The 24,890-nt window shown below is 52.7% G+C and overlaps 1 protein-coding gene across 1 annotated transcript; it reads left to right on the forward strand.

The window, feature by feature from the left end:
* Positions 1-17,828: 17,828 nt before the first annotated feature.
* POU3F1 (POU class 3 homeobox 1) lies at positions 17,829-20,733 on the forward strand. Its single transcript, XM_066269597.1, has one exon. The coding sequence runs from the start codon at positions 17,873-17,875 to the stop codon at positions 19,223-19,225; it is 1,353 nt and encodes a 450-aa protein (XP_066125694.1). The 5' UTR covers positions 17,829-17,872; the 3' UTR covers positions 19,226-20,733.
* Positions 20,734-24,890: the final 4,157 nt, after the last annotated feature.

Below are 24,890 nucleotides of genomic sequence, written 5' to 3' on the forward strand. Positions count from 1 at the left end.
ACTATCTTTGCCTGAGCCCTGGGAAGACCACACACCTATTCACCTAGAGTTACCGTGTTCCTATCCACCCCCATCCCAGGGTCCTCCTTGGGCTGGCGATTCTGGGTGCACAGAAGGAAGGCTCCAGCACCCAGAAAATCAGAGATGCCAGAAATAGAGAGACTACCACCTCTCCAAAGCCAGATCCCTTTCCCCAAAGTGACACTCGTGTTTCTTGAGCTATGGGAGCAAGAGGAAGGAACTGCAGACAGTACCTACAGTGGCAGAGTGCATAGAGTCCTGAGCTACTTCCAGCTCTGTCCCTGCCGAGCTGTGGAATCCTAGGTACGATTTCATCTTTCTGGATCTCAGTTTTGCCACCTGTAAGGTTCAGTCATTCAACCGATATGAATTGACCACCTATTTTATTCAGGCCTAGTTTTAGGCATGGGAACTATCTTGGTAAATAAGACAGACCTGGCTTCCTCAAGCTCACGTTCTAATTTGGAAAAAATCAAAACTTAAACAATTGCTAGGTAATGTAATATTACATGAGGGCAAATGTTCTCTGCCCAGAGACTGAGAGAAACTGGGAAGTATCTATTTTAGTGGGGTAGACAGAAAAGGCCACCCTATGCAGGAAACATTGGAAAAGAAATCCAAATCCAACGAGGGAGTGAGCATGTGAAAAGGTGGGGAAATCACTCTTGGCAGAGAGAACAGCAAGTGCAAAGGTCCTGAGGTAGGAATGACCTTAACAAGTTTAAGGAATTGCAGGGTGGCCAGTGTGGCTGAAATAAGGGAACAAGGGAGGGGATGATTAGAGGGAAAATCACCAAGAAAACAAGAGAGTAGATCACACAGGGCCTTAAAGGACCTGGTAAGGACTTGTTGTTTTTTTTTTTTCGTTTTTTTTTTTACAGAGACAGAGAGCGAGTCAGAGAGAGGGATGGATAGGGACAGACAGATAGAAACAAAGAGAGATGAGAAGCATCAATCATTAGTTTTTCATTGTGCATTGCAACACTTTAGTTGTTCATTGATTGCTTTCTCATATGTGCCTTGACTGCAGGCCTTCAGCAGACCGAGTAATCCCTTGTTGGACCCAGCGACCTTGGGTTCAAGCTGGTGGGCTTTTTGCTCAAACCAGATGAGCCCGTGCTCAAGCTGGCGACCTCAGGGTCTCGAACCTGGGTCCTCTGCATCCCAGTCCGATGCTCTATCCACTGCGCCACCGCCTGGTCAGGCAGGACTTGTCTTTTACCTGTGTGAGATGGGAGCATTTAAAGGATTGTGATGACCTGACCTGTGGTGGCGCAGTGGATAAAGCGTCAACCTGGAAATGCTGAGGTCGCCAGTTCGAAACCCTGGGCTTGCCTGGTCAAGGCACATATGGGAGTTGATGCTTCCAGCTCCTCCCCCCCTTTCTCTCTCTCTGTCTCTTCTCTCTCTCTCTCTCTCTCTCCCTCTCCTCTCTAAAATGAATAAATAAAAAAAATAAAAATAGCCCTGGCCGGTTGGCTCAATGGTAGAGCGGCGGCCTGGCGTGCAGAAGTCCCGGGTTCAATTCCCGGCCAGGGCACACAGGAGAGGCGCCCATCTGCTTCTCCACCCCTCCCCCTCTCCTTCCTCTCTGTCTCTCTCTTCCCCTCCCGCAGCCAAGGCTCCATTGGAGCAAAGATGGCCCGGGCGCTGAGGATGGCTCCTTGGCCTCTGCCCCAGGCGCTAGAGTGGCTCTGGTCGCAACAGAGCGATGCCCCAGAGGGGCAGAGCATCGCCCCCTGGTGGGCGTGCTGGGTGGATCCCGGCCGGGCACATGCGGGAGTCTGTCTGACTGCCTCCCCGTTTCCAGCTTCAGAAAAAAATAAAAATAAAAAAATAAAAATAAAGGATTGTGAACACAGGAGAGACATGGTTCCACCAAGATTCTATAGGCTCCTCTGGCTGCAATGTGAATAACAAACTCTAGAGCAGCACTGACCAATGGAAATATGATATATGCCACATACATAATTGTAAGTTTTCTAAAGGCCACACCAAAAAAGGTAGAACACACCTGACGTGTGGTGGCACAGTGGGTAACACATTGACCTGGAGTGCTGATGTTGCTGGTCCCAAACCCTGGGCTTGCCCAGTCAAGGCAGATATGAGAGGCAATCAGTGAAGCATCTATGAGTCGATGCTTCCCACTCCCCCACCTCCATTCCTCTCTCTCTAAAATCAAAAACATCTTAAAAAAGAAAATGGTGTCTGAGCAGACAGTAGCACAGTGGATAGAGCATCAGACTGGGATGCAGAGGACCCAGGTTTGAAACCCCAAGGTCACCAGCTTGAGCGCAGGCTCATCTGGTTTGAGCAAAGCTCACCAGTTTGGACCCAAGGTCGCTGGCTTGAGCAAGGGGTTACTCGGTCTGCTGAAGGCCCGCGGTCAAGGCACATATGAGAAAGTAATCAATGAACAACTAAGGTGTTGCAACGAAAAACTGATGATTGATGCTTCTCATCTCTCTCCCTTCTGGTCTGTCTGTCCCTCTCTCTGTCTTTGTCACATACAAAAAAAAATGGTAAAGCAACAGGTGAAATTAATCTTAATAATATTTTACTTCACCCAAAATATTACCCTCCCAATATGTCATCTATATAAAAAATATTATTGCTACTTTACATTCTTTTCTTTTTCATACCAAGTCTTTGAAATCCAGTGCCTATTTTATACTTACAGCTCGTCTCAGTTTGGACCAGTCACATTCCGAATGCCCTCTGGTTACGTGTCATTACTGTATGGGCCAGCGCAGCTTGAGAGGGCAGGATGAGAACAGGAACACCAGAGATGAGGTGGTTGCCAGGTGCAGGAAAGGAGGCTTAGAGAGAAGTGGGGATGAGGATTCGGAGGAAAGCAAGGCTGAGGGGCTGGGTGGAGCTGAGCTGAATGGGGGGGGGCACTGGTTAGAGTCAGTGTCATAGTGTCATAGGTCAGATTCCCTGGCAATGTCCTGAGACTAAGATTTGCATGAAGGGGGTTTACTGATGAGTACTTTCAGGAACAGCAAGAGAAGGAAGCAGCACGGGGTAAAGGGAGAAACTGACGTGCAATGCAGTCACACTAAAGCCTCCACCCTTCTCACAGTCTCTCACAGAGCTCTGAAGCTGGGGCAAACCAGAAGTGGCCCAAGTTGGAGCCATGGGACTCGGCCTTTGAACTCTCCCTACCATTGGACGTAGGCTGCCCCCAGGAAGCGGGCCCAGCTTTGGGCAAGGTATCCACCTTCCTTCCACCGAAGGCGATTGCTGAGATGGACTAAGTTATCACACTCCTACAATCAGGCAGCCAGGAAACAGGAGAAAGGGAGCAAGAGAGGGGCCTTCTCACCTGAACAAATTCTTCCTCCCAGGAACAGGAGAAATGACGTCCTGGCAACAGGAGCATCCAACCAGGCCAGCCTAGTCCCTCAGTAGCCTCGAGGCCAGCTGGGGGACTTCAAGTCCCTGGAGGAAGTAATGGAGTGGGGGGCTCTGGGGCTCTGTCTCTAAACCACTCCTGTCCCCCACAATGTGGGACGCCTCCCACAGCCAGTCCTCAGTTTCCGGTTCCAGCTTCGCAGCTCCCCCTCCCCCACATCTCCCCACGGAGGGGCACATCCCCGCCCCCGTCCTGCTGGAGGACTCCAATCTCAGCTCAGCTGGGCTATTGTGAGGCTTGAATGAGCTTAAGCAAGTGGAAAAGTTTTGTTCACTGTGGGGTGCCATCCACAGAGGAGGGGGCTGTTATTAAGCTGCAGGCTTCCTGCCTGGGCCCTCCACTTTCTTCCCTTACCCTGGACTTCCCTCCCCGATACGTGGCCCTTTGAATCTTCCTTCTCTTCCCTAATATTCTCTCTCTCTCTCCTCCATCCATCCCCCCTTCCCTCCCTCCCTCCATCTCTATACCCCTTGGGCTCCCAGTGTGTGTGTGTGTGTGTGTGTGTGTGTGTGTGTGTGTGTGTGTGTCTGCCTGTCTTGATCTGGGTCTTTGTCTATGGCCCCTCCTTCTGAGTTTCACCTCCAACCAGGGCAGCTCGAGCCACCCCACAGGTCTGCCCTGGGCTAGGAAGAGGGTAAAAAAGTGACCACAGCAGCAGCTCGGCTCAGAGTTTGCCCACCCACCCCGCAAGACTACAGCTCTTGCCAACACAGCAGCCCCTTGACCCCGGTTCCCAGCCTGTTTGTTTACTACAGCAGTGTGGAGAGCTCTGCAGTGACTCAACTGCACCGCTCCTAACGCTTGGTGCTGGCAGGGGGCCAGCAGCCCCTGCAGCAGCGCAGGCGGGCTGCCAGGCGGCGAGGCCCTGCCCCTGGAGCAGCAGCATCCTCTGTGCTGGAGCACAGTGAGGGTCACAGGCCTGGCCCAGTGGGGGGTGGGAGCAGCAGGCAAGATCCCCACGACCCTGACCCCCCAGGGTGCCCAAGCTAGGCAGCTGCTGAAAACCCCACGCAAAGACAGAGCCTTGGCTCTATGGGGAGGGGTTCCCACTTCTCAGCAAGCTTCTCTAAGAACCAGGTGGGAAGAGAAAAGACACAAACAGAGGAGTTACAAATGTATAAATGCTGACAAGCTCTTCAACACACATACTCAATAAGTGAAACTGAACTGGTAGTTGTGTTAGGCATTCAGTCAGCAGATGGATGGATGGATGGATGGATGGATGGATGGATGGATGGATGGATGGATGAACGGGCAATGGATGAGAAGACAGATAGAGTCACAGTTTCCAGGTTAGCGGTTCTCAACCTGTGGGTCGCGACCCCGGCGGGGGTCGAACGACCGAAACACAGGGGTCATCTAAAGCCATCGGAAAATATATATTTATTATATAATACAATACATTTTTAAATAAAATATGTATTTCCCAATGGCTTTAGGCGACCCCTGTGTTTTGGTCGTTCGACCCCCATGGGGTCGCGACCCACAGGTTGAGAACCGCTGGCATAGCCCATCAGTACAAAACCTTCCTTTCCCTTCATCCCACCCAGAAAACATGTTTTCCTGGGTTTCTTTATTCACCAAAGACTGATCGAGGAGTCAGACTCCTTCCATGGCCCCTGAATTTTTAACATCGTTTCTATTTCCTCTTCACCCTTTTTCCTGAAAGAGAAGGTGAGAAGTCCAGGTCGTGGGCATGGCTGGGTGGGCAGAAACCGAGAAGCCCACCTGGCTGAGGCTGGCGCACTGACGCTGTTATGGAAAGGTCAGAGGGAGCCCGCAGGGTAAGGACCACCCCTGCTGCCTGCAGCAGAGTTAGCAGAGCACAGGGAGTGTTCTGAGACAGTCTCATCAGACAACAGGTAGGAACCTTCTTCTCCCTGCCAGGAGCCTCTGCCCTGAGCTGTCAATAGGCTTTCTGAAGAAGGCTCATAGAACTGGGCTAGGCAGAGGGCTGGAGCGGGGCAGGGAGCTAAGTGAAGGAGAGGAGACAAGGAAGATGTGGCTGGGAGCCCCCAGGGAGAGAAAGCTCTGGGGCAGGGCTGCCTGGGTGGGATTAACCTGGGCACCCCACCCTCTCTAGCTTCGGTCTGCCGGATGGCTTCCAGGAGGCTCAGGGCCTGATCCTGCATAGGGCTGAGCCAAGATGTGAAAGACTCTGGAGCTGTGATATTCTCAGGATCACCCCATTTCATCCACTGTGGGGACCCTAGTCTTTCTTGGTGGCAGACACGGGGTGCCCAGACATGGGGTGGCTGGGAAATGGGAAGAGACTGAAAGAATGAAAGTGAGCCTAACTGTCTACAAGCCTTTCCCAAGCCTTTGCATTATTGTGAAGATTGAATGAATTAATATACTATATGGAAAGTGCTTAGAAACCTAGTAAACACTCAATAAGTGTTAGCCATCAGCACCCAGGATAGTGGCTGGCATGAAGTGGGCACTAAATACAGTACTTGTTGAATTGATGTATGAATAAATGACTGAATGAATCCTGCTCCCCACTTAACTTCTCTACTTCAAACACCTTAAGATACAAATCAATATTATCTCTATTAAGACAATATTGACATTAAGTTTATCCCTACCCCAGGGCCTTTGCACTTGCTGCTCCCTCTGCCAGGAGTGATTTTCCTCACATTTTCACATGGTTCACTCCTTTACTTGATTCAGATCTCTGCCATTAGACTTGAGAAAGGGCCCTGACCATTGCCTACTGGTAGAGTACACCCCACCCCCCCAAAGTCATCTCTCCTTTCCCAGTCTGGGACCCTTACCAAGTATGTGCACATATATACACACCCCATCCAGAAAATCTTAACTATCTTAATTAAACAACCCAGGCTAGGACTTGAGCCAACAGGGTTCTGGCCTGGCCTCCCATATGCTGATGGCCATCAGTATCCATGCACAAAGGCTCACCAAACTCACAAAGGAGGTCCTGTTCTGTGCCCAGCCACCCCTCCTCTCAACCAGCCTTGGCAAGAACAACAGTAGCAGCAGAGTCCACTGGATCAGGATTTAAGAATCCTACCTCTAACACTTAAGGGGAAAAAAATCTTTTATTGATGAATTATTGTATGCCAGCCACTGTGCTAAGTTCCGTACACACCTGAGCTCATTTCACCCTCACAACAATTAAGCAACGCAGGTATTATCCTTACTTTATCCCTGGCCAAAGCAGAATAAACTGGCTAAGTACTTGGGATATAGAATGAGATCAAACTGCATTTGAGTCTGGTCCCTTCTACTCACTTGCTGTGTGACCTTGGGCAAGTCACTGCAGCTCTCTGAGTCTCTGCTTCCTTCTCTGTAATGAGAAGATAAGAGAGCCACTGCCTTTGATCCTTGTGAGGATCAAAGGAGATAATGGATGAAAGTGCCGCATGGTGCCAGGCATGCAGCCTTCAATCAAGGTCAGAGCCTGCCCTTCCCTCCTTATCTCACCAGCTCCCCTGCCAAGGTTTGCAGGCTGGGACTGGTCTCCCCATCGTGCCAGGCACAGGGCTGGGCACAGCCAGCACACGGAACAGTCTTGCTGATTGGCAGATTTTCCCAAGGCCTTAATTGCAGGGAGCACTCCCTCTCCCAGAGCACCCAAGCAGGGGATTCCTGCCCTGGGCAGCACCAGGGGGACTTCTACCTTGAACTTCTACCTTGTTTAGAAGTCCTCACCACCACCATGTGTCCTATCCTGGATCCCAGATCCTGTACTGGTTCGCTGGGTCTGAGCTAATCCCTAGAAGGCTTAACCGGCATTCTGGCTTCTCCAAGACCATGGCCATCTACAGGCCTACCAGTCAGTCACTCACCCAGTGTCCAGAGCTCTGACCCTGTCACAGCCCCTGAGCTGGACCATGCCACAGGCTGACAGACAGACCCCATCTCACACCAGCTACCCAAATCACCCACTCCAGAATCCCAAGCTCCAGTCTCCTCTCTACTCAACCCTCCGACCACCATCCACCTACCCCCAGCTGTCACTTCACCCCACCCAATAGTCCCCATATATGCACTCTCAGAACCTGCAGCCAGTCCACCCTGGCCATGCCCTCTGCAGCGCCCTGTAGTCTGGCAGGAAAACCACCAAGGCACTTTGACATTAATCAAAGACATGCATAAATAAATGTGTGTAAATCACATGCAAACCAGGGTGGGAGTTTATATCTTTCACTGCTGAGTCAGCATCTCCAGGTATCACTGGGGTGGCTGCCTACAGGTCAGGGGGTTTGGGACAAGCCCCCCCCATCTAGGGGCCCACTGAATGATCCCAGATTCATCATCTGAGATTCTTGAACTTCCAAGTTGAGAGACCCAGCCACCACTTATTGATTGCCTGCTACATGCCAGTCATTCTCTTACCCACTAGCTTCTACAGGCATTAAAGGAGATAACATGTAAAGTGCTTAGAATGGTAGCTGGAACAGAGTGAGCACCCAGCATATGTAGGCTATTATTAATATCATTTCTTAGCCTCCTCATCTGTAAAATGGGACTAACAGTTCCATCCAACTGGTCGTGTTTTGGTGAGAATGCAATGTGTAAACCCAAGTAGAAGCATTTTGCCCAATTCCTGCACCTAGTAAGCATTCAATAAATCTTAGCTATTATTGTTAAATAGTGTGTGTGCATGCATACAAGTTCTGGAAAGATATAGCCAATAGGAGGTAGTTATGGGGGGGTGGAGGCAGGCAGAGAGATTCAGGAAGGACTTCCATTTCCTGTTTCGTATATTTCTAAGGTAAAGAATTTTGACAAATGAACTTGTGCTGCTTTTCTCATCAGCAGAAACATAAAGATCTTTCTACTCAGGGAATAAACCTCTCGGCTACCTCATACGGCTCTGCACCTGCCCTGCGCAGCCCCTCCCCTCATGTGCTCTCCCGGAGTCTGTGTGTCTCCAAACCGGGCCAGGTGCCAGATAGCCCTGACCAGGGACAGCAATTTCCTCTGGACATAACATTGATATTAAAAACAATATACACAAGTCTCCCTCTCTGGCAAGAAGAGCAAACCTAGGAATCCTGGCATGTTTCTGCACAAACTAAACCAGATCTCAATTCTCCCCCCGCCCCCAAGGGGTTGGGCTTAGACCCAGAAAGAGGTTCTCTTTCCTAGATCCAGTCCCATCCCCACAGCCCACAGAGAGGCCATTGTGTCTGGATTCACTGCTACCCCTGACCCTCACTGCTTGTCCCTGCTCCTGACAGCGGCACACGTATCGAATCTTTGGGTCCTATACACCTCCATCCTGGTCACAGATAAGGAGCACTGGGCAGGACCAGCTCCAAAAGCCCTTGTGTGGGGCATTCGGACCCCTTGCCCCACTCCCTTTGGCTTCTGTCAACCTACCAGGTACAAATAAGACACGCCCTCTTCTCTGAAGACTACTTCTTCTGAAACTGAAAAACTAGTATCTCCCTCACCCATTTAAAAAAAAAAGAAGAAGAAGAAGAAGAAGAAGAAAATGTCATCACAGTGGTCAATCAACAGGTATTCTTTATTGGACCACTATAGGCCAGGAATCAGGCTGGGTGTTGGGAGACAGAGAGGAGACAGAACCAGTTGCCCCCAAGGGCTCACAGTTCCGTGGGAGAGGCAGACACACAAAGGTAACGACAACACAAGCCCATAAATGCTAACACAGGGGTGCCTTCACAATGGGAAAGCAGGGCAGAGGTCATGGCTTAGTCCAGACAGGGAACAAGAAGACTTCCCAGAGCAGGTGACCCTTGAACTAGGACTTGAAGGATGTGATGGGAAGAGAAAGGGCATTCTGAGGACAGCGAATTGCATATGCAAAGGCAGGGAGTCGTGAGGGCCTGGTGTTCATGGGAATAGAAGCTCCTTGCTGCTGGAATCTGAGAGTAGACGGGGGCAGGAACAGCGGGGGCCACAGACCTGATGATGTACACAATAGGAAGCAGTGGAAGGCTTCCCAGGAGACAAGTGTCACGTCTGAGTTGTGTCTTAGGGGTGCACTCAGGCTTGACTCAACCAAGGGGCTGGAGGGAGGGAGATTTATCCTAGACCAGTCACTTGATTTCATGACCTATCTGCTCCCCCTACACATTCGTTTAGCTTTGGTTTCCTAGAGCCACCGGGGTATAGGCTTGGCTATCCCTTGAGGTGCCTAAAGCAAGCAAGCCAGGGGCCTACAACTGGAAGTAAACTGAGGCACTTCACCGAAGAGGCCTTCCCTGGTAGGAAGAACAAGGACAGGAGTCTGGCATATGCTCTGTTCTCAGCCACAAACCAAAGTTGAGACTCAAGGGTGATTTTATCTGCAATGACAAGTCCACCCCCAGGCTCAGACAGGTATTGTTCCAGGCTCAGCAGATGTCCCCAAGTCAGACAGATGTTCAGGGCTCAAACAGACATCGCCCCCAGGCCAGGAAGATGTTGCACCAGGCCCAGACAGATGCTGTGCCAGGTTCAGACACCTGTCCGGGGCCCAGACAGAAGCTGTCCCAGGGACAGATACTGTGCTGGGCTCAGCCAGGTGTCCCAGCCTCCAACAGATGTTGTCTCCAGCCCAGGCAGATGCTACCCTAAGCTCAGACAGATGTCTGCCACCAGAGATACATAAAGATGCTAAGAGGTCCCTGGGAAAATATAATTCCTAAATCTTCCTTTTCTACTTTCACCCTCCACCTGCTACCCCCAAGAAAGTCGAGGGAAGCAAGCATGGATCCCAGCCAACTCTGTCCAGACTCTCCCAACTTGTGACAGCCAAGGAGCTATATCATCCTGTTCTTCCCCCCGACTCCGGGCTACTGCACGAAGGGGGGGAAAGGCACACATTGCGGGGCAATGAATGAGGCATGTGAGCAAGAGTACCGGGCATCTGTGCCATCTGTGGAGTGGTTAACAGGGATGCCCTGGTGACCCGAACTAACTATGCAGGAGGCCAGGGGCCTGGGGGGATAAGCAGTTTGATGTAAGGACCAGGCCCACTAAATTCTGCCTCAAACCCTATACTCTGGAACTGCAGGGGAGAAGAAGTCCTGTGACCTCATCCCCACAGTCATATCTCTGGTCAACACCCAAGAATGTCATTACTAGGTCATTTGAAGGTAATTACTGCTCCAAAGCTGTACTGCATTAAGCTAGAGAGAAAGAGAAGAAATAAGAAGGCTGGTCCATGTGCACATAAAGTGGGAGACAGTCCTATTCATCAGCTTGGTCCTGGCTGGAAGAATGACCTTGCTCCCCTAAGAGCCCTCACGGGGGCATCAAGACATGGAAAGAAAAAGCGCTTCCCCCTCACGGCCACACAGCTCCTATCAGGAGCTACGCAAAAACTGGGGTTCAGGAACCATGGGGTGTTGGGTGACCCTCCTCCATGGAGGAGGCAGCCATTAGACCTGGAATGGGGGAGTGAGAGGTTTACAGTAAGAGCATCTACCCTAAGGGGCCTCTGCTGGATTCAGTCTCTTCTGGAAGGGAGCAGGGAGGCATGGCTCATAAATACGTAAATTACTCTTGTCTATGCCCCCTCAGCCCCAGCTGGTCCTACTGGGATTTCCCTTCATTTCTACCTATTTCCTTCCCTTCAAGAGCTACCTGGAGGCTAAGGGAGGTGAGGCATGGTCTTTAAAACTACTGTACTCTCAAAAGGAAACATTGTCTGCCACAGTTACAAACATTAATGCACCCAAATTAATACAAACCAAGCACAAGCTCCCTGACACAGCACACAGATACTCGCGGGCATCTGCAAAGTACAAACACAGGAGCACACGCACGGACACTAACATACAGTCACCATATACACACACCAAGCCCCTGATGCACTACTGCAAGAGATCTCCCCTCCCACCCTTCCACCCCCCACAAGCTGCCTACCCTCCCCCAAACCGGGACACAAAATCAACACAAGCTCAGGAAGCCACCTCACTCTTCTAACGATAGTGACAAGGACTTAAATTGTCACCCGTTGCTCCCACCCCACCCTGAGGTGGTGAATTTTGCAGCCATCCAGATAAAAAGTGTTAAAAAAAAAAAATTCAAACCCAACCCCAGCCTCTCAGAGTGATTAATCCCACTAATGATTTACCGATTTGCAGAGAGCGTGTTCTGCATAACCGGATTGTGGGCATTAACACCAGCTCAGAGACTGCCATTCTGCTAAAAATGAAAGTAAATTTCAAGAGCAATTAGCCACCGTTCGTTTGAATAGTCTACTGATACACCGGGAGGACCCCCACCTTCACCATAGGCCTAGGAGTCTGAGGCTGGGGGGGGGGGGCACATGCAAGAAAAGGTTCATCCTTAAGAGATAGTTCACCTTCCATCCCACCTTCCCTTCACCAAGACTGAGAAATGGGGAAATTTAGATTAAATAAGGGAGCTGGCTTTTCTCTCTCCTCTGCCAAAGGCAGCACCACCCCTCCTGCCCCTTCCTGCCTCTGTGACAGGCTCTTTCAACACAGGAAGGACAGAAGAGGTATGACATCTGGAGGGTCTGAGTTTAGGGAGGGGTAGGTGGGAGGCTTGAGAGCAGAACAGCAACCACATCCCACGTGGGTGAACTTTCTTGATCGTGGTGAGCACTTTGAATCTGTTCAGCTGACACGAACCTGCATCGAGACAGCCGATGGACAAGATGACTCTGGCACCACCCCAGGTGGGAATCTGTGACATCAGGGACCCTGCCAGATTCTTCCAGTCAAAAACACATTCCAGTCCAGAACAACAGCATATGGGCGTGGTCACTCCTGACATCGCTTCGCAAGAACTGGTCGGGGGAGCCGGCAGGTTCTGATCCTGCTCACAGAGCCTCTTACTCACCCCAGGCAGCTGCGGAGAAAAACTAAGCCACACTTTCCCTTTCCAAGTTTCCATCGGGTCAGTGATCTCACCCCGCCTTCGCAAGAAACCCACAGAGACCATCCTGCCCAGCTCACAGAGGAGGATGTCGAGGTTCACAGCGATTAGGAGGCCGAGACTGGTCTAGTGTCATCCAGCAGGCGTGAGTCTGGGCCAAGATAGCAGCCAGATCTCTTGACACTCTGAAAATGCAGGATCTAGAGCATGAGGAGAAGACTGGCAGAAGGAAGGCAATGAGCCGTGAGGGCTGCCATCCTGCCCCAGTCCCATCCAGTCTGACCCAGACAAAGACACCAGCCCCTCCAGTACCCCCCCACCCCCATGGGCCTCCATCTCCCTCTGTAGGTTTTCTCAGCACTCCTGACTTGAGGAAACCCAGGTGGAGTCTCCTGGAGCTTGTCTCCTCCCAGAACTAAAAAGGCGTTGGGTCTGCAACTGCATCAGCTCTCAGCGATTCCTGTACTCCACTCTGACACAGCGCTGGGGTTCACAGTCCAGAGGGGGGAGGCAGCCAGACTCAGCTACCCACTCTTCCTCCCTCCCAAATCTTGCTCAGTATGTCATTGTGCAGGCTCGCCTGTCTGGGGTGTGTATCTGAACTATCATGGTACATATGTGGCCAAAAGGGTGCTAATGGGGAGTGTGGCAGCATCTCTCAGGAGGGAGTACGAATGGAGATGGCAGAGGTTTGTGTCTGTAACTCAAGGCTCTTCAGAGAGAGGATGTGGGGCTCGAGCTTGTGTAGTTGCCATTCAACCCTGCAGAGCCTCCCCCCTGCAGCCCCTCTGGTTCGGAGACCCCCCACAGTGAGGGCCCCATCTGCTGGAGGCTCGGTGACCTGTGTCAAATGAGCAGGCGCTCGGTCACACTCCAAAGCCTGGCGGAGGCAGAGCCCACTCTGGGAAAGCCCTGGCAGCTCCTGGCCTGGGGGTGGGCTGGGCAGGGGCCCCGCTGGGGAGAGAGGCCTGGGAGCCTCTGAGACTGGCGGCGGCCTGGCTGGGAGCTGCCTCCACAGACAAGGGGAGTGAAAAAAATATGAAAAGAAAGGGCTTTCCTGCTGCTTCCTTAGGACCAGTGCTGATTCTGAACCACATGGATCAAACTCGGGGCTGGGCATGCCCCTTCCTCTGCCTCTGATCCCCTGTGCAAATGTGTTAGCTCCTACAGGGTGTAGGTGCATATGTGTGTGTCCATGTAATGTGTAGGCTTCTTTGTATCTGTGCAGTAGAGAGGGAGGAGCGGTGAATATGTACAAGGCTGGCTCTATGCTCATATGTGTGAACACAAGAGTGTGCCTATTGCCTGACCAGGCGGTAGCACAGTGGATAGAGCGTCTGACTGGGATGCCGAGGACCCAGGTTCCAGACCCCAAGGTCGCCAGCTTGAGTGCGGGCTCATCTGGTTTGAGCAAAAGCTCACCAGCTTGGACCCAAGGTCACTGGCTCGAGCAAGGGGTTACTCGTCTGCTGGTCAAGGCACATATGAGAAAGCAATCAATGAACAACTAAGGTGTTGCAATGCACAACAAAAAACTAATGATTGAGCCTGACCTGTGGTGGCACAGTGGATCACGCATCGACCTGGGATGCTGAGGTCGCCAGTTCAAAGCCCTGGGCTTGCCTGGTCAAGGCACATATGGGAGTTGATGTTTCCTGCTCCTCCCCCTTCTCTCTCTCTTCTCTAAAATGAATAAATAAAAATAATTTAAAAAAAAAAAAAAAAAAAAACTAATGATTGATGCTTCTCATCTCTCTCCATTCCTGTCTGCTGTCTGTCCCTGTCTATCCCTCTCTCTGACTCTCTCTCTGTCTCTGTAAAAAAAAAAAAAAAAAAGAATGTGCCTATTTGTGTGAACTGGCACACCAGTTGAGAGGCTCCATGCTGGTGACCCCAAAGGCCTGTAGATCTCAGGTATTTCTGTGCCACTGAAAGAATGCCTACTTGAGCCTATTTCAGCCTATGTGTAAGTTTTGCATATGTTCCCATTAAGACACATGCCTGTATTTATCATTGTGTGTTGGTTTGTGTGAATATAAATATCTATGAATATCTGATCTAATGGTCAAGTCCACGTGTCCCAATTGTGAATCCATATGTCTGTCCCTGGGCTAAAATGCATGTGTATATCTGAATGTGTATGTATATATACATATATTTGTTCACATGTCTAAACCATTCTGTGTCTGTGTGGTCAGCTGGGTATCCAACTTTTGTGTTCCAAGTTCTCCCCGTGATCTATGAGGGTAGGGCTCCAGGAAAGAAGGGCTGTCCTGCAGCAGGTGTCTCTGCCAGTGACCATGCCACAGTCTCCAGTGTTCCTCAAAGAATCCCTGGGAGCAAGAGCCAAGAGGATGTGGAGACTTCCTGGGGAATAAATCTCTCAAATACAAGAAAATTTTGACTCAACACCAAACCCTTATCATTGTAGAAGATCTAAAACTTCAAAAGAAGAGAAAGGGATGTCATCCTTTCCTAGTTCACACTGTGGCTCACCCCAAGAACAACATCTAACATTAAGAGGCATCTAAATGGCATGCTTTGCTTCATCTTTGGAGCTTCAGAGCAATCCTGAGAAGCAGGCATTCCTGTGTCTACTTGAAGATGAAGAAACTAAGGCTCTAACAAGCAAAGCAACTAGCACAAAGTCACAGAGCTGCTCGTGGGAATAAAGGGAATGGGACTGTGATTTGTGACTGACAAGCTGGTAACCTACGAGTGTGGCTTTGCTGCAAACATCCCTCAGTTTTCAGCACAGACCTAGGAACTGAGCTCAGAAGCACCAGCTGGCCTGGCTTTCTCCCAGAGAGCTACCAGAGGTAGGGCAGCGGGCTCTCTCTGCTCCTATGGCCAAAGCCACTGTCTCTACAGGCACCCTTTCATATCCCACAGGGGTGAACGATGAGGAGTGAGACCTTCATGGGTTCCGCAACCTTGGATAAGCCTCAGTTCTTTCAGCTATGCACTGGCGATAATAAGCTCAGTGTTCCCTCACAGGGCTGAGTGGTGTATGGTGTAGGTACAATGATGAACGAAAAGGCCTTGGTAAAGCACTGTCATCATTCTTCAAGTCTCAGTAACAGCCCCAAAGACTGGACATCAGAACACCTGTCCACTATCCAGACATTTCCATCCCTCCAACAGAAACTGAAACGGATTCATAGAATCACAGACCATCAGAGTGGGGAGGGCCAAAGAGGTTAACTAGCCCAAACCTCCATAACCTCACTCTATGAATGAGGAGACTGAAATTTAGTTAGAGCAGGTGAGTAACTTCCCCATTTACTGGGTACTAACAATAGAAACAAGTAGAATAAAAGCCCTTTCTGAGGCCCTTTCACCCCTATTGTCTTGTACCACCCTCTGACTTACCTTAGTGAGACAGGCAGTCTGCCTGTTATTCCCAATTTACAGGTAGAAAAGTCATGACCTAGAGAGACTGGACCAAAGTTTTTCTTGCCCAGGAAGACAGTGGAAGGTCCAGTTTGGAAGCCCAAACTTCAATGTCAGACAGGCCTGGTTATGGCTGGCATGAGACTAGTTTTCACTACAGGATTCCCAGCCTTGGTCCTACCTCCTGGGCCTGGGAGAGGGACCTGGAAGGCAAACAGACCAGGAGGTCTGCTGCTTTAGGATCTTATGAAGCAAAGGTGATTCAAGGTGACCGCTTCCTGGGCCAGAGTCCAAGAAAGCTCAGCATCCCCAGCTGGATTCAGACAGAGCTCTTGCAGTGAGGGTAATACTTAAAGAGCCTACTCAGGACTGTGGCCACTGGCCAGACAAGGACCTTACTCTGTTCTGCTCCATCCCTTGGAGACCAGCCAGAGACTGGTCCTAGGGCATTCGGAACCTGGATGAGCACAATATGTGCAAGAATGATCCTTGTCACTGTGGACTCTGCCCCAGCCACCCCTGGAATCATCTCCCACAGCAGCTGCCACCAAATCTTCCATCACCCTTCATCACACTCTGAGGCTTTATTCCACAGTCCTGACTTGCCCAGTAGGGCCCTGGTTGGGCCTCCACCTCAAGCCTGTGATCTGGGATCCTAGAGCCCTGGAATCTGTGAATCCATTGGAGGCAAATCAGGGAGAGGAAAGAGGTGAACTAAGGCTAGAAGACTGTGCCAGACAAACCTCAGGGTGGAAAACAGGCCAAAGCTCACTCCACTCAGCCTCTAACCCAGTGTGGGGTTTAGAGGCACAGGCCAGCTGATGCTGAGGTCCAAGTCCACTAAGGATTCTTCAGAGAATCCTCAAAGGTGGAAGGATAAGGAGAAATGAAGAATTGCATGCTTCACCCTTCCAATAAGGCCTACTACATCTCAATTCCCTTTTCAGTAGCCCAAACAAGTCTAGTCAGATCTAGCCCATGATTTAACTGCAGGCTGGACAGCTCCCAGACTGCATGCTGGATTTCTGAAGTGCCAGATAACCTTCCCAAGTCCATGCCACTCCTCATCCACAGCAAGTTTCCCGGGGCTTGACCCCGCCACGACCCAGGCCAATGAGCAGGTCAGGAAGGGAGGAAAAGGAGCGAGAAGATAGCGTGGGACAGATACCGGTGAGCCCAGTGTATCCACTACCCTTGTCCGCGGCGTTTCCCTGAAGCCACAGTAGTATACCTCTCACTCTGAAATCCGGAAACTCCGCCCGGCCTGCTTACATCGCTGCCTCCCGCCGTTCCACCGCGAGCCGCCCGCACAGTACTTACCTGGCCCGCGGTGTCAGGGAGAAGAGGAGCCCGCGCGAGGCGTAAAGCCAGGGCGGGTCAGACTCCGTCCTCGCTGGACGCGTTCTCAGGGCAACGCAGGTCCGTGTAGTTGCAGCGCTGAGTCTAGGAGAAAAGGTGAAAGGAGACGCGCCGCGGAGATGCGCAAAGCACAGCTCTGAGGCTTTATTCTAAGCCCGCTATAAACCACGGGAGAAAAGCGGGCAAGGTGAGCAGTTGCGCCGGAACTGAGTCGGGGACCCACGCCACCTCCCGCTCACAGCCGCCACGATCCGCGGGAATCCTAGCCAGCCGACAGCGGCACCACCCAGGGAGGAGCGCGGGGCTGAGCTGCTTCTCAGAGCCTGAGCGCCTCCCGGAGCCCGCAATCCTCGCCGGCGCCTCTGGCCGCCCGGGCGGGAGACGGGGAAATTCAGTTCGTGTGGAGAGTGGGACCCACCAGTCTCCAAGCCTCCAGCGCAGGGGGAAAGCGAGGCCCACGCAGCCAGGAGGAGAGGGGGTGCGGTCCCAGTGCCACCCCTCGCCACTCCCCACGTGGCGGCCGCGCCCCCGGGGCGTGAGTGTGTACGCGGACGATGGGGGGCCGTGAATGAAGCCCCAGAGGCCAATCAACACGGCCGGCGCGCGGGACCCCGGGAGCGAGGCCCAATGGCGAGCTCTGGGCGGCCGGGCCGAGCTGCAGGCGGGCGCGGGGGGCGGGGACTGGGTCCGAGGGGCAGAAGGCGGCTCCGCGGGCAGCCAATGGGCGGCGGGTGGGGTGGGGCTTCGGAGCGTTGAGCGGGTCGGGGCTTTAAGCCGGCTGAGCTCCGCGGCAGGGCCCGCAGACGGAGCGAAGCGGCGGCGGCGGTAACGCGGCGTAGGGCGCGGGGCGGCATGGCCACCACCGCGCAGTACTTGCCGCGGGGCCCCGGCAGCGGAGCTGGGGGCACGGGACCGCTTATGCACCCAGACGCCGCGGCGGCCGCGGCAGCGGCGGCGGCAGCTGAACGGCTGCACGCGGGGGCCGCATACCGCGAAGTGCAGAAGCTAATGCACCACGAGTGGCTGGGCGCGGGCGCGGGCCACCCCGTGGGCCTAGCGCACCCCCAGTGGCTACCCACGGGAGGAGGCGGCGGCGGCGACTGGGCTGGCGGGCCGCACCTGGAACACGGCAAGGCGGGCGGTGGCGGCACTGGGCGAGCCGACGACGGCGGCGGCAGCGGTTTCCACGCGCGCCTGGTGCACCAGGGGGCGGCCCACGCGGGCGCGGCATGGGCTCAGGGAGGCACGGCGCACCACTTGGGCCCGGCTATGTCGCCGTCGCCAGGGGCCGGCGGGGGCCACCAGCCTCAGCCACTCGGGCTGTACGCGCAAGCGGCCTATCCGGGGGGCGGTGGCAGCGGCCTGGCCGGGATGCTGGCGGCGGGCGGCGGTGGCGCGGGGCCGGGCTTGCACCACGCGCTGCATGAGGACGGCCACGAGGCGCAGCTGGAGCCGTCGCCTCCACCGCACCTGGGTGCCCACGGACATGCACACGGACATGCACACGCCGGCGGCCTGCACGCAGCGGCGGCGCACCTGCACCCAGGCGCTGGCGGCGGTGGCTCCTCGGTGGGCGAGCACTCGGATGAGGACGCGCCCAGCTCCGACGACCTGGAGCAGTTCGCCAAGCAGTTCAAGCAGCGGCGCATCAAGCTGGGCTTCACGCAGGCTGACGTGGGTCTGGCGCTAGGCACGCTGTACGGTAACGTGTTCTCGCAGACCACCATCTGCCGCTTCGAGGCCCTGCAGTTGAGCTTTAAGAACATGTGCAAGCTCAAGCCGCTGCTCAACAAGTGGCTGGAGGAGACCGACTCGTCCAGCGGCAGCCCCACCAACCTGGACAAGATCGCAGCGCAGGGCCGCAAGCGCAAGAAGCGCACGTCCATCGAGGTGGGGGTCAAAGGCGCGCTCGAGAGCCACTTTCTCAAGTGCCCCAAACCCTCGGCGCACGAGATCACGGGCCTGGCCGACAGCCTGCAGCTGGAAAAGGAGGTGGTGCGCGTCTGGTTCTGCAACCGGCGGCAGAAGGAGAAGCGCATGACCCCCGCGGCCGGCACCGGCCACCCACCCATGGACGACGTTTACGCACCTGGCGAGCTGGGGCCTGGAGGGGGCGGCGCGTCGCCGCCCTCGGCTCCCCCGCCGCCCCCGCCGGCCGCGCTGCACCACCACCACCATCACACACTGCCCGGCTCCGTGCAGTGACCCCGCGGGCCGGGCCCCCGCCGGCGCGCTGCGTGGCGCCGCGCGGCCTGTACTCTTTTTGTTCGGTTGCTTTGGATTTTACAAAAAGCCCAGAAACTTTCGAACAAAACCAAACACCCGGCCGATCTTCTCTGGTGAGCGGCGAAGAGGACGGATAGGCTGCGTCGCTCAAACCCCGGGGGAGAGAAGGGAAGATCCGGACCGCCAACTCACCCTGGGCATCCTGCCCGCCGCCTGCTCCCTGCCCCCATTCCCTTGAAGACCCCCGCCCCTCCTCCCCGGGCTGTTCGGGGCCGGATCCCGGCAGCGGCCTCCCCACAGCGACAGGTAACGCGGTACGGGGTTAGGAATTCCCCGGGAGAGAGGACGAAAAAAGGAGGGTTCCCCGTCCCCTCTCCCCGGCACGGATACCCGAGCCTGCGGATCGAGAGTGGGGAACTGTCACTTTATTCGCTCCATTCCTCGTCTCTCCCATAAGGATGCGCCCCATCCCCCTTACTCTTCCTCCGGGCTTGGTTTTTTACGCTTTTTATTTATTCATGGAGCCTCTCGGCTCCTGGGGTCCTTCTAACTCCGCCCGCGCCCTTAATTTAAATCGCTGTATACTGTATTTATCGGGGCCCCGGAGGGGAGGCCGCGAGAGCCGTGTCTGTGTATAAAAGCAGGAAATAGCCAAAGCTTTAATCTAGCCTAATTTATTTTTTCCCTTTACCTTTCCTACCCTACCCCAAAAGAGCAAAACAAAAACAAAAAAACAAAAAAAAAACTCACAAAAAAAATCCGAGTGCTCATTTTCGTTTCGTTTTATCCGAGCTCCAGCTCGGTTCCCGGCCACGCTGTAGGGGTCTGCGCTCCCACCCGCACCCCAATGGGAAGGGGCCTCTGCCCCGCTGCAGATTGACCACCGCGCACCAGGGCCCTCGCTCCCCGCGGGGCTCTGCCCTCCAGGCCACAAACAAACGAAACTTGGAAAAGTTGGAGGTATTTTTTAACCAGCTGTAGAAATAAGCCGTTCCCTGAGAGCCTTCTGACTGAGTCCCTGCAGCTTCTGTCTGCTCCCATTGCAGCCCCCTGGGATGCGGAAGGCTGGGAGAGAAATTCCCCAAGTTTGGGGTGAGGTGGGAACCATGTAAATATGTGAGATATGTACACACTGGCGGGGAGAAGAAACATTTTGTGCTTGATTTTTATTTTTGGTTTTCCGGTTACCCTCCGTCCCCATCCTAAAGGATTTTGTACACCGACTAATCCGAAAAAGATATTTTGATATGATTTCCAGATTTCTGGCCCATCTCTATTTATTTTCTGGATGTGTTTGGAGCTTCCCCCTTCTCCATTTCTTGTTTTGTTTATTACAGTTTGAATTTAAATTTTGTTATTTTTATTATTTTTTTGGAACAATGTTTTGATGCATCCTCTTTGTATCTTTATTGCAAAAAATAATAATAATAATGTAGACTGGGAAGTTCCCTTTATATTTATGTTATAGTAAATATTTTATTACTCACATAAACATGTACCCCAGGGCTGTGTCCTGTCCTCTTTACTCCCAGGGTTGGGTGGGTTTGTGGGTAAAGTGGCGGCATACCCTGGCTCACCTCCCCTAAAGTCCTGGCCTCACGAGAAAAGCAACCACCCAAACCTCCTTACTGGCCACTTTCAGAATAGCCTGTTACTTGGGCAACAGTTGGTCCCAGCCTCCAGTGAGTGAGTTTAGGGAAGATGAAGCTGCCTCGTGTCCCCTTCCATAAACAGACTATCCTGATGGCCAGGACAGTGAGCCGCAGACACCACACTGAATTTGGGTCAGCCATTTCTCAGGCATAACGCCACTGCTCTTCTTACCCGAGGAAAAAGCCTACCTTAGCCTGGACCACTAGCCTGGCATCTTTGTATCCCCTACTCAACACCCCAGCCCCTGACTTTGGTTTCACTTTGCACTCAATGTGTGGGGTCAGGGCCAATTTCACCATTCCAGATCCTGAGGCATCTGGAAGCTGGGTCAGGCCCCATCAGCCAGCCCCAGCTAGTTCTCTAACCTCAAGCAAATGGTGTCTAATCCTACCCGGATCCACTGGCAGTGCTCACAGTGGTCCTTCAGGAGTTGAGTGGGCCTGGGGAGGGAGCCCTACCTGTTTGCTTCAGCAAAGGCTGCCCTACTTCTCAGCAAACAAACCACCTGTCTCAGCCTCTCCTGTGGAAGAGTGGGGTGTAAACGACTGTGCCACCAAAAACTCTGCCACCTCCTCTCTAGGGATGGACACCCAAGGACCACCACCACCCCCAGATTGATTCACATGCCTATGGGAGGACCCCACAGCTGTGCAGTCATGACCTGGGTGAAGGGCATAGTCATACTCAGACATCCCCCTCTCAAGCCTTCGGCAGGATGGTGGAGACAGATCATGATCCAGGCTCAAAGCTCAAGACTACCTACGTCCCAACCAAGATCTTTCCTTAAAACAATATTTTTCAACCAACCAGTCCGGCAGAAATTTTGTGCCAGTCCACAAAACACCCTGATGTTGTATGAAGATTATAGACCCAATGATCTTCGTTGAATTCACTTATGCTCAGGGTGATTTCTGCCTTAGCTGTCCCAAAAATAATTCTATTTTCACCGGTCCCCAAGTGTAAAAAATGTTAAAACCACTGCTTTAAAACAACTCGTATTAAAGATACTAATGCCCTGTTTTCTCCATAGATTTACTCGTTTCCCTTCTCAAGAGAAATCACATGAGGTTTCTTTTACTCTCCATGGAGACAGCTTGACGGCACAACTGTTTGGGGGAAAAGTTGTGTCCCCAGGGAGGGTGTGTGCCCCCCCTTCCCACCAGGGAAGCTAACTACACCCAAACCTGTGAGAGGCCTTGGCTTCAGCTGACGGCATCTACAGTGCTCAGGAAGGTATTCCCAGACCCCCAAGTTGGTGGTCCTTGGCCAGCCGGGGGACTTAGAATGATTGTGCCATGCTGAGAGTTCTGGTGACTCTCTGGGCTCTGCCCCTCAATTTTGGGAGAATTGTCTCCACCAGTACAAAGGCCACCACGGTTCTCAGATGCTCAGCCTCTCACTCACTGCTCCTTTTTTTTTCCCCTCCCTTCTTCACTCCAACCTAGTGAGCAATTAGCCCTGTAACTGGCACCTGTGTCCCAGCTGATCCCCATACAGGCAGACCAGTAAGTCTCCTGATACTTCTTAAAGAGGAGGTCAAGAATTTACAGGCCAGCAAGGTGACAGCGTGGCCACCCTACCTTGGCCTCTCATTTCCTGCTCCATGAAGTATGGAACTTCGAAGCACTCCCATGCTCCCTCTTTATGTTTCCATTCCTGGATTTTTCCCAACTTCAGGGCCCTGAAATGGAAGGACGGGAAGCTCAGAGCTCCCTGCGGCCTGTGCCGCCCTGAGACTGAGCAGGTTTAGAGGTTGGAAAGGGTGACAGGGAAAACAGGGCCTTTCACTGGCCTCTGCCTGCAGCTGACACCAATTGATTGATTGATTTCCTAATTATCTGCTTAATCCTGTACAAGAGGGTGGATTTATTATTTAAGCAAGTCAACTCAAAAACGGCAAAACAATGTGGCCTCCTAAGAACCAGGAGCAGCTGAGAAGGAGAACAAAACAATGAAAAAAATGTGAAAAGGAGGAAGGAAGAAAACCTTCCACTTTGCAAGGATTTTGCTTAATAAAACACCAGCCTGGGACAGCTACCCAGTAACCAACCCCCGGTCACCAAAGACCCCCGGGCTCCTTCCCCAAGTCTCCAGCCTGGGATGAGGGTAGAAATCACAGCACATTTGACTATATAAGGAGAAGCCACCGGGAGAGAAGTATTTCACCCTGGAGTCTTACTCCCTGAATAGAGTTTAGGGAAGGCAGAGTCAGATGTGAGCTTGATGCAGCCGTTCCTCCATCCCACGTGTATGTGGATCTACCTGCTCACTCCTGAGAGCCTCAGACTTCCTTTCGTTCAAGAGAGGGAGCAGCCTCTTAGCATCAGCCTTCGAGGAAGCCCAAGCTTTCCCTAGCTGATTTGGAATTTTCTGATCCCCCCTTCCTTCCTCATTTGAACAACATTACTTTCAATGATCAACTGGCCACATGTTCTGTTAGTTAGAGCTTCATTCACTCTCCCCATGTGAACTTCTGTGTGTTGGTGTATGAATTTGTGCATGTGCCACTGTGCCTACAAATCCACAGCTGCTCCCAGAGGTAGGAGGGAGGAAAGTCTATGCTACACTGCTAATACTTTGAGCTGGGAGAATATTTGCAGGGTCCCTACCCTGCAACAACAGGAAGAAGGAAGGTGGCCATTATGGTCACCTGTGGTCATCCAGGCAAACTGAGAAGGTGCCCTGCCCTGTACCACCTCCTGCACCAGGTAGTCGCACTAGCTTATACGTTGCCTGGTTTAGGTCTGGTGCAATCATCCCTTGACCCCCAAACTTGACTGCATGTCCACTGGACTAGCTGACCCCCAATCACAGCTACCCACGTAGAGCTGTTTGGAATGGCATGTCCTCTGGAGAGGCTCCGGGACTGTAGGTGGGCGTGTCAAACCTGCAGTGATGCACCCAGGCCCAGGCTTTCCCCAGCAGGGCTTGAGCTCCAGAAAGGAGACCCACTGGAGCAGGAGGAGAGATTGAGGAAGTCTGTTATCTGTGTCCAACTGCTCCTCCTAAACTTAACAAGAGGACTCACCCAGAACTCCAGCTTAATGACTGAAGCCAGAGTAGCTGTCAATCTTGCCCCTGTCTGGCATATTTGAAAACCCTGGAGTTAGTGTTTGACCAGCCGATCAGGGCTCTTCTTGCTGCCTGGGAGGCCTTCGTGTGGGAGGACTGCCCTCTATTGGTCCCTGAACTGGGACATGGCAACAGTCACTAGGGCCAATTCACAGCTGAGTGTCCCCCGCCCCCCCCCAAAAAAAGTCAGCTTCAAGTTGCCTACTCTATGGGAGCGCTAGGTAGAGCACAGGCAACCTTCACCTCCGAGGATGCGATAGTGCTTCATATACACACACAAGTTGGCCGGAGAACCTTCTCCATCCACCACCTGACCCGTTCCCTCAGCCACTCGGAAATTTGCTGTTGCAACTATCTCCTCTGTCTCCCACTCATGCCCTTCCCCATCACTTCTATCAGTCAGCTAAAACCCCAGTGCACATTCTCGCCAGCTTGCTCACTCTCTCACATGCTAACACACTCGTGGTCACACCCATACCACTGTTGGGCTGTCCAGCACCAGTTTTGTGATCTTTGGCACCGAGCTCCCCAGAGCCATTGGATCCCTGGCACCTGTAATATTTTATTAAGCACATACCGTCATCCTTTGCAGCATTTGACGAGGTCATCCTATTCTCAGGTTTCCAAGCACTTACCCCATGTAGCGCTTTGCAAACACATCTCTGCCCATCATTGTTCCCAGCTCCTCCCAGCTCTCTCCTGCTCCCTTCAGATAATTGAAGTTAGGCTGTGTGTTTGTATGTATGTGTGATCTTATTTTTTAAACACACACCCCCACACGTACATATGCGTGTATATATACAAACACACACAGCAATTAGATCTATCCTTTCCTGCCATCATTCCTCTCGTGCCGTAAATCCTCCACTATTCACATGTTCCCACAACACCACGCAGTGAACCCAGCATCACCTAGTCA

The sequence above is a fragment of the Saccopteryx bilineata genome, chromosome 3, assembly GCF_036850765.1.
Source record: "Saccopteryx bilineata isolate mSacBil1 chromosome 3, mSacBil1_pri_phased_curated, whole genome shotgun sequence".
Taxonomy (NCBI): Eukaryota; Metazoa; Chordata; class Mammalia; order Chiroptera; family Emballonuridae; genus Saccopteryx; species Saccopteryx bilineata.

Excerpts from the sequence above, each read along its gene's own strand:
- POU3F1 (XM_066269597.1), top strand. The coding sequence starts at position 17,873 with ATGGCCACCACCGCGCAGTACTTGCCGCGGGGCCCCGGCAGCGGAGCT.